Below are 12,789 nucleotides of genomic sequence, written 5' to 3' on the forward strand. Positions count from 1 at the left end.
CTTATTTTAGTGGTGTCATAAAGGGAATTTTCTCGAAAGGGAAGGGCATGCTTAGTATTGGTTTGAACCAACCAGACGAACACAGATTCGTTTAAATACTACAGTAATGCATTGTAGCTTCTCTAACTATATATTTGCATTTGCATTTGTCCAACACTCGAATTCATACAGAATACAGATAGGAAGTTTAAATTAAGTTATTTTTTAATTTTCCATTAGACACCATAGGGGTGGTGGCGCAGTTGGCTAGCGCGTAGGTCTCATAGCTAAAGCGAGTGATCCTGAGGTCGAGAGTTCGAGCCTCTCTCACCCCATTGTATTTTTGTCCCACATCTTTTTTTTCTCTCTTGCCGAAAGGCCCAAAACCAATCTCATTCCTACCATGGGCATGTCGTACGAGGCGTGCACACTCCTCCCTTCGTTGAAGGAATTCGTGGCCCTGCACGCAGCCCAGCAACGGCCATATGAGCCATCCTTTTTTTTCCTTATTTTTTTTGTATACGATGGAACGACTCGAAGCACATCTGCACATGGTCCGAGTCTCCGAGATGCTTTTGCACATGCCGAGATCCGAGTCGCCAAATTTTTTTAGCCTCAACTTCACAGACATTCCCTTATCCAACCACTGCCGTCAAATTCTATACCGGTAACCCTATCTGCTCACGGGACGCGCCGGCCGGCGTCATCTCCTCTCCTCCAGTCCTCCCAGGCCAACAGGCTCATCAAACGCGTGCCCACATGGTGGCCGACGGAGATCATCCATCCAACAGCAACGCGGGGCATGGTGCGGCGTCAGGTGTGTGCAGTGCAGGTCTCGCCTCGCCCTCCTGTCTCTACCTCCACGGACCACGGCTCCACTACCTGCCAGCGGTTGGGGCTTGGGCGACGGACGAAATCTGCGGAGCACAACCAGCTCAGCTGCATCTGTGATACCGCTGCCGGCGGCGGATCGCCGTTCTGATCTGAGCTGGAGGAAGCGCCGGGTTTATGGAGATGTTTCGGTTGGGGCTCCATGATTATTAGTCACGACTTGCAAATGTTTTGATGGCCAGCTTCATTAGCTGTTCACATCCTACTGTACGCGCGTCTGATCTGGCAGTGTACACGCGAGGATCCTTCCGATACAGAGGTCCTGCCGGCGGTGAGAGTTTTGTCGAGGACCGACACTAGATCGAGAATGGTTTTCTTCCTCTTTCCTGATGTTCTCCGGCCTCTTTCGTCCTTGGAAAGGACAGCATCGACGTCTCATCCTCTAGCTGATCAATCTGAGTGTCCTCCCAACTCGCTACATCCTCTAGGGACCATGATTGATCACAGAATAAAACACTACGGGTTCCTTGGAATTTCACATCAACCCTGTAATAAGAGGAATAAAAATATCCTTTTGGGACTTGTGGACTTTGTAAAATGTTGCTAAGGATGCACTGGAAAAGAAATGTGAATGATAACTGTAACAAATAGTCAAATATACATGAACGTAAAATAATAAGGCAGAAATACTATTGGAATAATCATAGAATTGTATTTAGTGCAATGGACGTAAAACTAGATGCACTTAGATACATTTATTTTACAATTTTGTATGTTTGGTCGGCCACGAATAGATCTCATAACAGTGTGTTGTTTACTCATATGGAGTAGATGTTTTGTTTTAAGAGAACCGAGGTGGTAGCCTGACACGTCCTCTTTTTTTGACCGCTACGGTAGCCGCCGCTCTTCTGCGGCGCGCAGTCCCCACCGTACCGAGGCCAGATTCCTAGGTTAATTTGCTCGTAGTACTAGAATCATGCTGTTGGATTCAGGAATCATCGGACTACGCCGTGAGCGGTGACTACTCGCGGGTAAATTACTCCTGCTAATCATGCATGTCGGGCTCGTTCCGTGCGCCGGCCACGAGTCTCCAGGAAGGGCTGACGAGCAAGACGACACGCCGACCTGGAAATCCTCAGCGATCATATCCGGAATCCGATGCGAGGCGCCGAACGGTTCCATACACAGCCACCAGCAAATCGGGTCGAGACGTATCGAAGACTCTAGTACCACTAGTCAAATAAACATACGAGAAATCATTTTCTTTCCTTTTTCTTTTTGAAAGCAATAGGGAGTCTGCAGGGACCATGCTGCGTGCTTCATTATGCAAGGGCTAACAAGACAACGAAAGAAAAACAAAACACATGGAATGGAAAGGATTTTCGTCTGCTTTGATAGGAGGATACAAAACGCCGCGAGAGTGCCGTGATACCGCAGCCGCAGCAGGCCCAGTGTTCCAACTCATCCGCCGGTCTCGCTGGCCGCCCAGCATGCATGGCCGTGCCTGTCCGGTGATCCGGCCGCTTCGCCTCTCCCTCTCTCTCCCCACCAAATAAAAACCTGCGAGGAAAATGTGAAGACCCCAGCGCAACAGCAACCCACAGGGATACTGATCGGCGCCGGTGTCTTGTAGCCCCGCGCCCCCGCGAGCCCCCCCACTCCGTCCATCTTCTTCAACTAGTGGCAGAGCGGCCGCAACCGCTCACCCACCGCTCCTTCCCCCCAATTTCTCGCATTCATTAGCGCCTCTCTCTCTCTCTCTCCCCGTCCGTTGGAGAGTGACGCACCAAGCGCAGGCGGGAGGAGGAGACGAAGCAGCACCACCAGCGGAGGCAGCGGCAGCGGCGCAGCAATGCAGGGCTCCAAGACCAAGTGAGTACCCCCACCAGTCCCTTCTCTATCTGCGCTGCGGTTCCGGTTACTGATCGCCGCGAGGTCCCGGTGAGGTGGCTGGATCTCCGCGGGCCGTGGGCGGGTGGAGGTGGTGGTTTCGTTGCTTGACGGTGGGTTTGGTTTCTTGGAGCGCAGATCTGGCTTGGCGGAGGCGAAGAGCAACGGCAAGCCGGAGAAGGAGAAGAAGGGCGGCGCCGGCACGCCGCCGACCCCCAAGGACAGCAAGCCTCGCAAGCCGGCCGTGCCCAAGGCTAGCGCCGCCCATGGCACGCCGCGCGCGGCCGACAAGTCCCCTGGGTCGGCCGACCGCAAGGCGCCCACGCCCAAGGCCGCCTCCAAGCTCGCAACGCCTCCAGAGGTATGGCTGTTCGCGACTACCGCCGCTGTGGACACCAAAATCTTTGTGCTTTTCGCGGAATTCTGAGTTGTTATTCTTGGTTTCAGAAGCAAGGGAAGGCTACGAAGCCGGCGCAGGAGCAGCAGGCCGTGAAGCCGCCTCAGGAGCTGCAGGCGCAGCTTGCCGCGGTTCAGGAGGAGCTCGTGAAGGCCAAAGAGCAGTTGGTGGAGAAAGAGAAGGAGAAGGGGAAAGTCCTCGAGGAGCTGGGGATTGCCAAGAAGGTGGCTGATGAGGCCAATACCAAGCTGCAGGAGGCGCTGGATGTGCAGAGGAGGGCCGCAGAGGCGTCGGAGGCTGAGAAATTCCCTGCTGGTGATTCGGAGCAGGCAAGCATCGAGTCTGTGCAGAGGAAGCTGGAGAGCATGCAGAGCCAGCAGGAGGTTGACGCTGCCGTGTTGCGGTCGACTGTGGAGCAGCTTGAGAAGGCAAGGTATGAGCTGGCTGATGCAATCGATGCCAAGAACGAAGCGCTCAGCCAGGTAGATGGTGCCATTAGGGCTTCTGAGGCGAAGGCTGAGGAAGTTGAGCTCCTCACTGCAGAGGTTAAGCGCCTCAAAGAGCTGGTTGATTCCAAGGTGGATGGCAAGGCGAGGAAGACCACCGAGAGGATTCAGAAGCTTGAAACAGAGAACTCTGCATTAAAGCTCGAGCTTGAGAAAGCAAAGGCTGCTGAAGAGAAAGCAGTTGGATTGGAGTGCATGGTTCAAGAACTTAAGGTTGATATTGCTGATGCTAAGAAGGTATGCTCAGAGTCAGGCGAATTAGCTGATGAATGGCAGAAGAAGGCACAGCTGCTGGAGGTCAGATTGGAAGAAGCCGACCAGTCTAATATTTTGAAGGGTGAGTCTTTGAATTCCGCGATGGAAGAACTGGATGCAACAAGTAGTTTGCTCCGCGACAAAGAATCCAAAGTTGCTGCTCTTGAGGACAAGGTCAGGTTCTTGGAGGATGAGGTTGCTAGACAGAAGGGGGATATTGATGTGTCCGGCGAACGGCTAGCTGCTGCAGAGAAAGAGGCAACTGATTTATGGGCGGAGGTCGAAGGGCTTAGGTTGAAGCTCCGTGCAGCGGAAGAAGAGAAAATGGATGCTCTGAACAGTGATAAAAATGCTAGTTCAGAAATAGAGACATTGACTGAACAGAACCACCAGCTGGCTGAGGAGCTTGAAGCTAGCAGAGATGAAGTTGAGAAAGTTAAGAAGGCAATGGAAGGTCTGGCCTCGGCCTTACAGGAAATGTCAGCTGAATCTAGGGAAGCGCAGGAGAAGTACCTTCTCAAACAAGATGAGATTGAGCAGGCTCAAGCACAAGTAGAGGAGCTTAACATGAGTCTGAAGAATACTAAGGAGAACTATGAGGTAATGCTTGATGAAGCAAACTATGAGAAGGTTTGCCTTACAAAGACAGTTGAAAGACTAGAAGCAGAAGCTAAGAACGCGCATGAGGAATGGCAGTCCAAGGAGCTAAGTTTTGTCAATTCTATTAAGAATTCAGAAGAAGAAATAGTCGCTATCAGAGTTCAGATGGACAGGACCTTGGAGATGGTTAAGGACAAGGAAAATGAAAATGCTGAGTTGCAGGAGAAGATGCAGCACCTTGAAGCTCAGCTTATGGAAGCTAACAAGATCAAAGAGGAAGCTAAGGCTGAAACTATCCAATGGAAGGAGAAGCTATTAGACAAAGAGAATGAGCTGCAGAACATAAAACAGGAGAACGATGATTTGCAGGCTAAAGAATCAGCTTCATCTGAGAAGATTAAGGAGCTCTCTTCCCAGCTTGCTAATGCAAAAGATGGCATGATAAATGGTAGCACCAAGCAAGAAGATAATGAGAAGGGGGGCAGTGAAGAGGACGATGAACCTGTTGTGGTAGTTGCGAAAATGTGGGAGAACAGCAAGTACACTGACTATGATTCATCTAAGGAGAAGGAGAATGACGGCGACTCACAAGTTGATTTGGAATCAAACAAGGGAGATGCAGCTCTTGACAGCAATGGGTTGCACTCGACAAAGGAAAACAGTGGCAGCACATCACCAACCAAGCAGCAACAGCAGCAAAAGAAGAAACCTTTGCTGAAGAGATTTGGTGGTTTGCTGAAGAAGAAAAGCGAAAATTAGCATAAAACCATCTGATGATATTCTTTGTTCTATGCTATGTGACATATTTCTTTGACTAGCCATCTAGTTCCTGAGCCTCCCTCCATGTTATGGCAAAGCAAATGATGGATGCTTCAAAGGATACAAAATGTCCGATGTATTTACAACCATTGAGTTCATGTCTTACATTTTGTATGATTGATGATCATTCATATTCTAGCTCTTGTAATTGTCATATATGCTCTATTTATGTTGCTTGAAGCAAAGATTTTCCAATCAGTTATACTGCTAGCAGAATGTTTTAAGGAAATGATGACAACCATGTTCCTGAGCTGACATTACAGAGTGATGATAGTAATGGGTCATGATGCATTATTGAATGGAAAAGGCATGTTAAGCATGTGATAGCCAGTTGGGTTCTTGATGAGGCTGTTGCTCCTCAATAATGGGTTTGCTCCAGCAACATTTTTTTGGCATTTGCCCCACTTCTCTAATTATAAAGTCAATATAAGGGGCTACATTATACGGGTACATGTTATTTCCAAATTATGCAATTGTGAGCACTTCCAGATTATTCAGTTGACTCACAAGGATGCATAGGAGAAGCAGCTAGGCGATTATGCAAACTTTCAAAGTGACGTGCCTGAAATAAATGAGCCTATCCGCAGCACCAAAAGATCAGGTGCTCATTACAGTAGTCATTACCATGTCCACCGCCAAATCGGTTGAAACTTTCATGCCAAATATGCGAGATTCGGATGGGATTCGATATTGGTAACAGTGATGCAAGTCCGTACCTGCACTGCCTGTTCTCCTGTGTCTTGTGGATGCAGATCAGCTACACATGGAGATGCATGCATGGTACAGGGGTTAGGGGGACCATCGCACCGGTTTTTCTCAGTGAAACCATGTGAAGCTCTGACGGCTCCCCGCATGAACTGAACGGTAGGCTTCAATTTCAATGTCGACGGTTGACGCCTTTTATCGTGTCCTCCAACGTTTCACTGCATAGTGCACTCTGATGCTCCAGCAGAAGTAATGGAGCCGAAGGGACAGTGTCCTGTAAAGTTGAAACGGTAACAGTGCAGCATGAATGACTAAACATTTAGTGCAACAATATACCTTTCCCAACTGCAAAGCTGACCCGAATCGATTCCACAGAATAGTGCAGTCTGGTGTACTGAAACTTTTCTACAGTCTGATGCTTAACAAAACTTTGACTGAAATGACTATGCACAAGTCAACTCATGGTCCATTACAGTATCCAATCCAAGCGCCAAGAGGGAGGAAACGTAACTACATAAGCTAATAATGTAGTATTTTGTAGTTGAGACAGAATAGGAGATCTATCAAGTTAATATGTAAATCTATGTCAATACAAGCTAAATGTACACTACAGCATCAGAGTACATATCCTAGAAAGAAAAATCCTCAGGCAAACGATTGCCAAACTTGCTGGATAGAAAGCTCCTGTACTTCCCCTTAAGTTCGCCAACTGCAATCAAAAGATGTGGTTTTTTTCTGTTAAAGCAGGACTACACTTTAGGGATACCGCTTACCATGATATTGATTGTACGTATCAAAGAACTATTTACCTCTAAAGTCTTCAGTTTTGATGTCAGGCAGGTTGTGAGATAGTGCTAACTCTAATAGTTTCATAAGCCCCTTGCCTGTTTGACAATGTTTGTCATCTTAGTGTCCCTTCCAGAAAGGAAAGCTGAATAATACATGAAAGGAAAAAGCTCATGTTATAATACCATCAATGTACTTTCCAGAGTGCTTAGCATTGATCAGATATGCTGGTGCATCATCTTCTTTCAACTGCAAAAGTAGCACATCAATCTTCAGTTGCCAATACCAGAAAAATAGTAATAGGCAGAAGGTAGAGAGCTAACACTAGTTACTAAATAACCAGAGAAAAACAAGCAAAAAAATTGAGCCACCTACATGTGAGAATAAGGAACCTGCAAGTGCAAGTGGGTCAGCAGGAGAGGGGGCCCTGCTGTAAGCTGGGACAAATTTACCATCGTGATATCCAGACAAGAAATGGTAAGCAGCCTGGCCAGGAGAGAGCTGTGACACAGATGGTACGGCACCAGTGCTGAAAGTACAAAAGACAGCATCACATTGTTAGCAAACTCGGAGTCCCATTCCTTCTTATCCTCGCAGCTACTAGTTTATTTCATTTTAACTGTCAGACAATCTTACTATTACTAATTGGAGACTCCTTTTGAAGCCTCCAGTGAAGCCACATAGGATCCTAGGTGGACACTCTAGAAAAATAGAGAAATCCTAGAAATTCTCGCAAAAAAGCAAAACATCTGGCCATCAATCTGTAGACTCAAATCATCATAGCCATTGGATCTATTGTGTTTTCTAAAAAATTACCCACCTAGCCATTATGAAAATAGTTCAAAGTAACCCCCTAAATCTGTATCTAAATTACCCACCTCTACCATTATATAAAATAAAGTAAAGTAAACCCCTAAACTTCATCAAAATTACCCACTTATGCCATTATAAACAATATTTAAAATAACCCCCTAAATTTGCAATTAAATTGCCCACCACTAATACTTAAAAAATAACTTAAACTAACCCCTTAAATTTGCATATATATTAACCACATATATATGCCATTATTCAAAATAACATGAGGTAACCATACATTTGAATGCAAATCACCTTACTTAAAATATACACCAATATATGATTCTAAATCATCTATTTCCTACACTATTGATATATGGTATAATAATTAAGGTATATACGCATGATGTGCGTCACCATTTACAAAGAAATAGAGGATATAAATTTCTGTGTCAAATCATAGCTCAAACTTAGGGTCCATTAAATAAATTCAAACGCATACCTGTGATGCAAACTGAAAGTTAAAGATAATAAATGTGGATGAAAACATTATAGACTAATTACTAACTAAAATCTATCACAATCGGATGAAGATAATAAGTATATATCTATAGAAATATTGTGTTTGAATATTTTACAAATGAGAGGTAGCTCAAGGTAATAGTTTTGTGGCAATGTGGCCTCATTTTTTTTAGACTCCACATTAGTTCTCACAAGACACGGTAGAAAAAAAGACAAATTCTAAAAAATTTCACGAAAATCAGAAACACCAAACATCAATCCTGCAAACTCTAATAATCATAGTCATTGGTCTATTATATTTTCTAAAAAGTTTTCCACCACTATCATTTTGAAAATATTCTTTTTAGGGTAATTTTGAAAATATTTTACAATAAACTCTAAACCTATATCTAAATTACCGAGCTTTGTCGTTATAAAAATAATCTAAAATAACCCCGTAATCTTCATCCAATTTACTCATGCATATCATTATAAAGCATAATTTAAAATGTCAATCTAATAAATTTGTATCTAAGTTACCCACGTATGTCGTTATTAAAAATAATCTAAAGTAAACACCTAGATCTTAATCTAATTATCTTCATGTGCATCATATATAAATGTTCAAAAGTTAAGTAATATATTATTCTAAATTACCCATTTATGTCATTGTTAATATAGAAATACTAAGCTAAGGTATATACACATCATGAGTGTCACCATATAGACCATTTATACATGCATAGGAGGAAGTGATGAAAAATATTGATTTTTATGCTAAACGCAATGTATGGAGGTGAGATACAAAATAAAAAAAAGTGTGAATGTGAATGAAAAGGTGTATAGAGTAATTACTAATTAAAAATCAATCAAAACTGGATAAAGATAAGTACACATCTATATGAGTATTATATTGAAGTATTTAAGAATGAGAGAGTAGTAGGTAAACAATTTTGATTATTATCTAGGATTTTAATTTCTAAATAATTTTCAAATACAATAGCTTTTAAAAATATTAGCCCATGCGGGAGTATGGGTTGATGGACTAGTTATATGCTAATGTTGCTGTTTAGCAAAAGAGATGTTACAGCATTTCATAGATCGCGTTTTTTAAACAAAGAGAAATCATGTTATCAAAGCAGAGGCTGTTCATTACCTATCAGCTGATACAATAATTACAGTAGATGGTTTGGCAAACAACTTTGGTTCCCTTCTTGACTTTGTTGGGAAAAGCACAGTAGACCATTTAGAAGATATGGCTGCACCACAGTCAATTGACAATAGAACATTCTGAATTTCAGAGCAGGACCTGATGATCTCCACTGGAGCAAACAATAATACAACACGACCACCAAAGCTCAGAAGCCTGAAACACACAACATAGAAGAAAAATAAGAAAACATTTCAGAAAAAGTAAGAAGAAAGAATAATAAGCAAACTTTACCAGCCTGGAACAGGGAGGCCGCCTCTTGCAGATAATATCGGGGCTGACATAGCAGTAAGTGCATCTTTCACAATAGCTGAATCAGCGAATGCTTTACGGCACAGAATTAGAGATGAGCGTTCAATGTCGGCTGCTGCAAATCCATTAGCGTATTGTGTCCCAGAACCAAGAAGAGACTTGATGTTATTACTGTTTCAAACATTCATAAAGAAAGATATTAATTAGCCTTCCTTTATAGCCAACTACTCCCTCCATCCCAAATTATAAGTCGCTTTGACTTTTTTGATACATTCACTTTGCTATGTATATAGATATAACAATATGTCTAGATGCATAGCAAAGTGGATGTACCAAAAAAGTCAAAGCGACTTATAATTTGGGATGGAGGGAGTACATGTTTTTGTTCTTGTTACTAAAGATATTAGTTGAATGAAGGAACAAGTTAAAAGAAAATCATTTGTGAAAGAATGAAAAGAAAATATACCTTATGGAACTGGTAGCATATATAGTCAAAGGGTTTGTGTCATGGGAAATCGCACGATCTGGTATTTTCCAAAGGATATTTGACAGTAACATAACAGCAGAGGGGTTATCACTAATGATTCGGACCTTTGCATCACATTCTGCTGAGGAACCAATGGCACCATCTTGAACATATAGACATGAGATGGATGAAAGGTGAAACGTGACCTATATAAGCAATAAGTCCATCAAAACACTGGGAGATGTTCAGAAGAGTTGGCTCAAAATTTTGGATCCTTTATAAAGGTTAACATTATTTCAGCTCTATTCATGAGAATCACATTGAGGGCTGAAGCCAAAGCTTAGAACGCACCAGTTTCAGAAGCTTTGCAAATAGAGCTTTCGAAACATCAGGGACCCCGCCAATGACATCTCCTCTAACGTGAAGCGGAATGCCAGACAAACAGTCTGCATGCTCCAGATGCAGGCACAGAGTTGCACAATTAGTATCGATTTTATGTACACATCAAAACAGGATTGTTTTGCACATGCCTGGGTAAGTAGCACCGCCTTTCTGAAGCTCGGATGTCTCCAAGTTATGGAACACCTTATCTTTCACAATGACACCTCTTCCAGCAATAGCCCAATTAAGACCATATGAAACATCTTGGTCTTCTCTGTGCAACAAAGAATAGAGGACGAATTTGCAGACATTTGTAGTGACTGGCCAAATGAAACAAAACATAGTATCGAGCTTGACATAATAAGCAGTAAGTCGCATAGACAATTGCCCAAATCAGAGTTTGGTGTTGCACACCATAGCCTGTCTTTTGAGACACTCATAACTAGATATGAGAGACACTCATAACTAGATATGAGAAGTTCATAGGCTTAACACAGATATTAGATCAAGAGTTCTCTAGCAACTAGGAAGGGGAGAGTATGGCCATTGACGACACTTACCTCGGGCAGGTGGTAACCTCTCGTTGCTTCTATGGTATGCACACTGAAACTGCAAAATTCAGAAATCAAACGTTCAGTCAGGCTTCACAAGTTCACATAGAGCACTGCTATTTACCACAATCACAACTAAGTGCAGCGTCTACACGGAACCCTCAACAAATTTCACCATAAACCGATACTCGTAACCAGCTCTTAGATCACCCAACAGCACGCCACCCGGGACTGCAGCATGCTAAACTACAACCCATCTATTTGAATAGTCTACTGAACAACACCTACCTCTTTAATCGTCAGTTCAACATTAGAGCTCTACGCATCAGCATTCCAAGGTTTCTGTACGCCCAAATCACTTCCTAAACCAACCAAATTAGCGCGGCCGCGGAATGGACGGAGTGAATCGCAACAAAGCGGCACACGCTCAGAGGAATGGAAAATCAGGCCCACCTGTCGGATGCTCGCCGCCGGAGAGGACACTGCCGCGCGGACGGCGCGGCGGAGAAATCCCAGCATGCGCGTGCTCTGCTTCCCCTTCCCGGCCTGCCGGCGTGTGGCGTCGCCGGCTGCTCTCCGCAGCGGTGGAGACTGGGGGCGACGAGCCGACGAACGAGGAGCGGCTGTGGAAGTGGAGGCTGACGAGTGGGCTCGATTGTTTTTTCTGGAAAAGTGGGCTCAATGTTTAACAGGAATCAACTTACTACTCTTGTGGTCAGGCCCAAATGAGCCATGGAATGTGATTAGACTGTTCGAGGCCCATAAGGAGCCCGTGAATTCGGTGGGTCGCCGCAATGCGAGTTGGGCTCGATTCAAGCACCAGGTGCAACTCGGAAATCCTATCCATCTTCCGGAAGGTGGATAGGCTCTTAACCTTCCAATCTTTAAGATTCGTGCGGCTGCTCTCAACCGCACGATCTTCTTTCCCCTTCTTTATGTCGCCTCCCCGCCTCTCTCTCTCTCTCTCATCGTCGCACGCTGCCGCTGCGGTGTCCAAGGTCGGGGGAGGAAGCTGGGCGGCGGGATCGGGAGCGGGTGGGAGCGATTGGCCAAGGCCGGTGGAGGTGTGGGTCAGCCGGGCGGAGGTTAGGGTTTCGAGTTTCTGGGGCTTCAATGTCCTGCGGACCTAGAGGAGGGAGGAGGTTGAGGGCGGCTGCAGGCCCGGCGGCGGAGGCGAGGCGGCGCGGGAGCGCCGCCGGCCGGGCAGGGCCAGACAGCCGGTGGGCCGCGGTCGGTGGCGGGGTCGCGAGGGGAATCGGGTTAGGAAGGGCGGCGGTGGACGGTGGGCGGGCGGGGCGGCAGCCGCCGCCCGGGGTGGTGGAGGAGGCGGCGGGGTAGGGAACTGGCGGGGAAGAAGAAAGGAAGAGAAAGCGTTTGATGGGCCGAGGTGGGCTGGAAGATGAGAGGCCTATCTATTTTCCACAAGATAGATAGTAGCCCCCGGTGCAACCCACCACGCACCGGAAATCCTATCCATCTTCTGGAAGGTGGGAAGACTAGTTAATCGCAAATGCTTTAAGATTCGTGCACACACTTTTGGCTATCCGATCCGCTTCGTCTTCCTCCGCCGCCTGCCTCCATGCCCGATGCCGCGCTTCACCCCTGTCGCCCCCGCGCGGCTCGCCTTGGGAACGGAGGGGTGAGAGGTGGGTGGGAGCAGCTCGGTGGCGACCTTGCCGCCGTCCGTGGGTGGTGGTCGAGGCGGCGGCGATTTAGGGTTTCGGGTTTCCGGGGGGTGGGGCTCCAATGGCCACCGGCCTTAGAGGAGAAGGTCGGGGGGCGGCGGTGGCGGTACGACCGGCAGCGGAGGGCGAGGTGGCGCGGGAGCGCCGCGGGCGCCCGGTGGGCGGTGCCGGCGGCGG

At 46.0% G+C, this 12,789-nt stretch overlaps 2 protein-coding genes and 1 non-coding gene across 3 annotated transcripts; 2 read left to right on the plus strand and 1 right to left on the minus strand.

Annotated features, from left to right (window-relative positions):
- The first annotated feature begins 227 nt into the window (after positions 1 to 227).
- On the plus strand, positions 228 to 314 carry TRNAM-CAU. The gene is given in 2 exon segments: positions 228 to 265; positions 279 to 314. It is a non-coding gene; the product is annotated as a tRNA-Met (tRNA).
- Positions 315 to 2,400: 2,086 nt separating this feature from the next.
- LOC101756559 (WEB family protein At5g16730, chloroplastic) lies at positions 2,401 to 5,534 on the plus strand. The gene is made up of 3 exons (XM_004976596.4): positions 2,401 to 2,682; positions 2,839 to 3,061; positions 3,148 to 5,534. Exons 1-3 carry the CDS (start codon positions 2,663 to 2,665, stop codon positions 5,215 to 5,217), a joined length of 2,313 nt encoding a protein of 770 aa, XP_004976653.1. The 5' UTR covers positions 2,401 to 2,662; the 3' UTR covers positions 5,218 to 5,534.
- Positions 5,535 to 5,820: 286 nt separating this feature from the next.
- Positions 5,821 to 12,674, minus strand: LOC101756976. The gene is made up of 12 exons (XM_012847560.2): positions 11,632 to 12,674; positions 11,381 to 11,550; positions 10,937 to 10,985; positions 10,526 to 10,645; positions 10,347 to 10,441; positions 9,996 to 10,201; positions 9,512 to 9,700; positions 9,224 to 9,433; positions 7,144 to 7,297; positions 6,954 to 7,017; positions 6,792 to 6,866; positions 5,821 to 6,691 (listed from the first exon to the last, which is right to left on the minus strand). Exons 2-12 carry the CDS (start codon positions 11,444 to 11,446, stop codon positions 6,612 to 6,614), a joined length of 1,308 nt encoding a protein of 435 aa, XP_012703014.1. The 5' UTR covers positions 11,447 to 11,550; positions 11,632 to 12,674; the 3' UTR covers positions 5,821 to 6,611.
- Between the last annotated feature and the right edge of the window lie 115 nt (positions 12,675 to 12,789).

This window comes from Setaria italica, chromosome VII (genome assembly GCF_000263155.2).
Source record: "Setaria italica strain Yugu1 chromosome VII, Setaria_italica_v2.0, whole genome shotgun sequence".
Lineage (NCBI taxonomy): Eukaryota > Viridiplantae > Streptophyta > Magnoliopsida > Poales > Poaceae > Setaria > Setaria italica.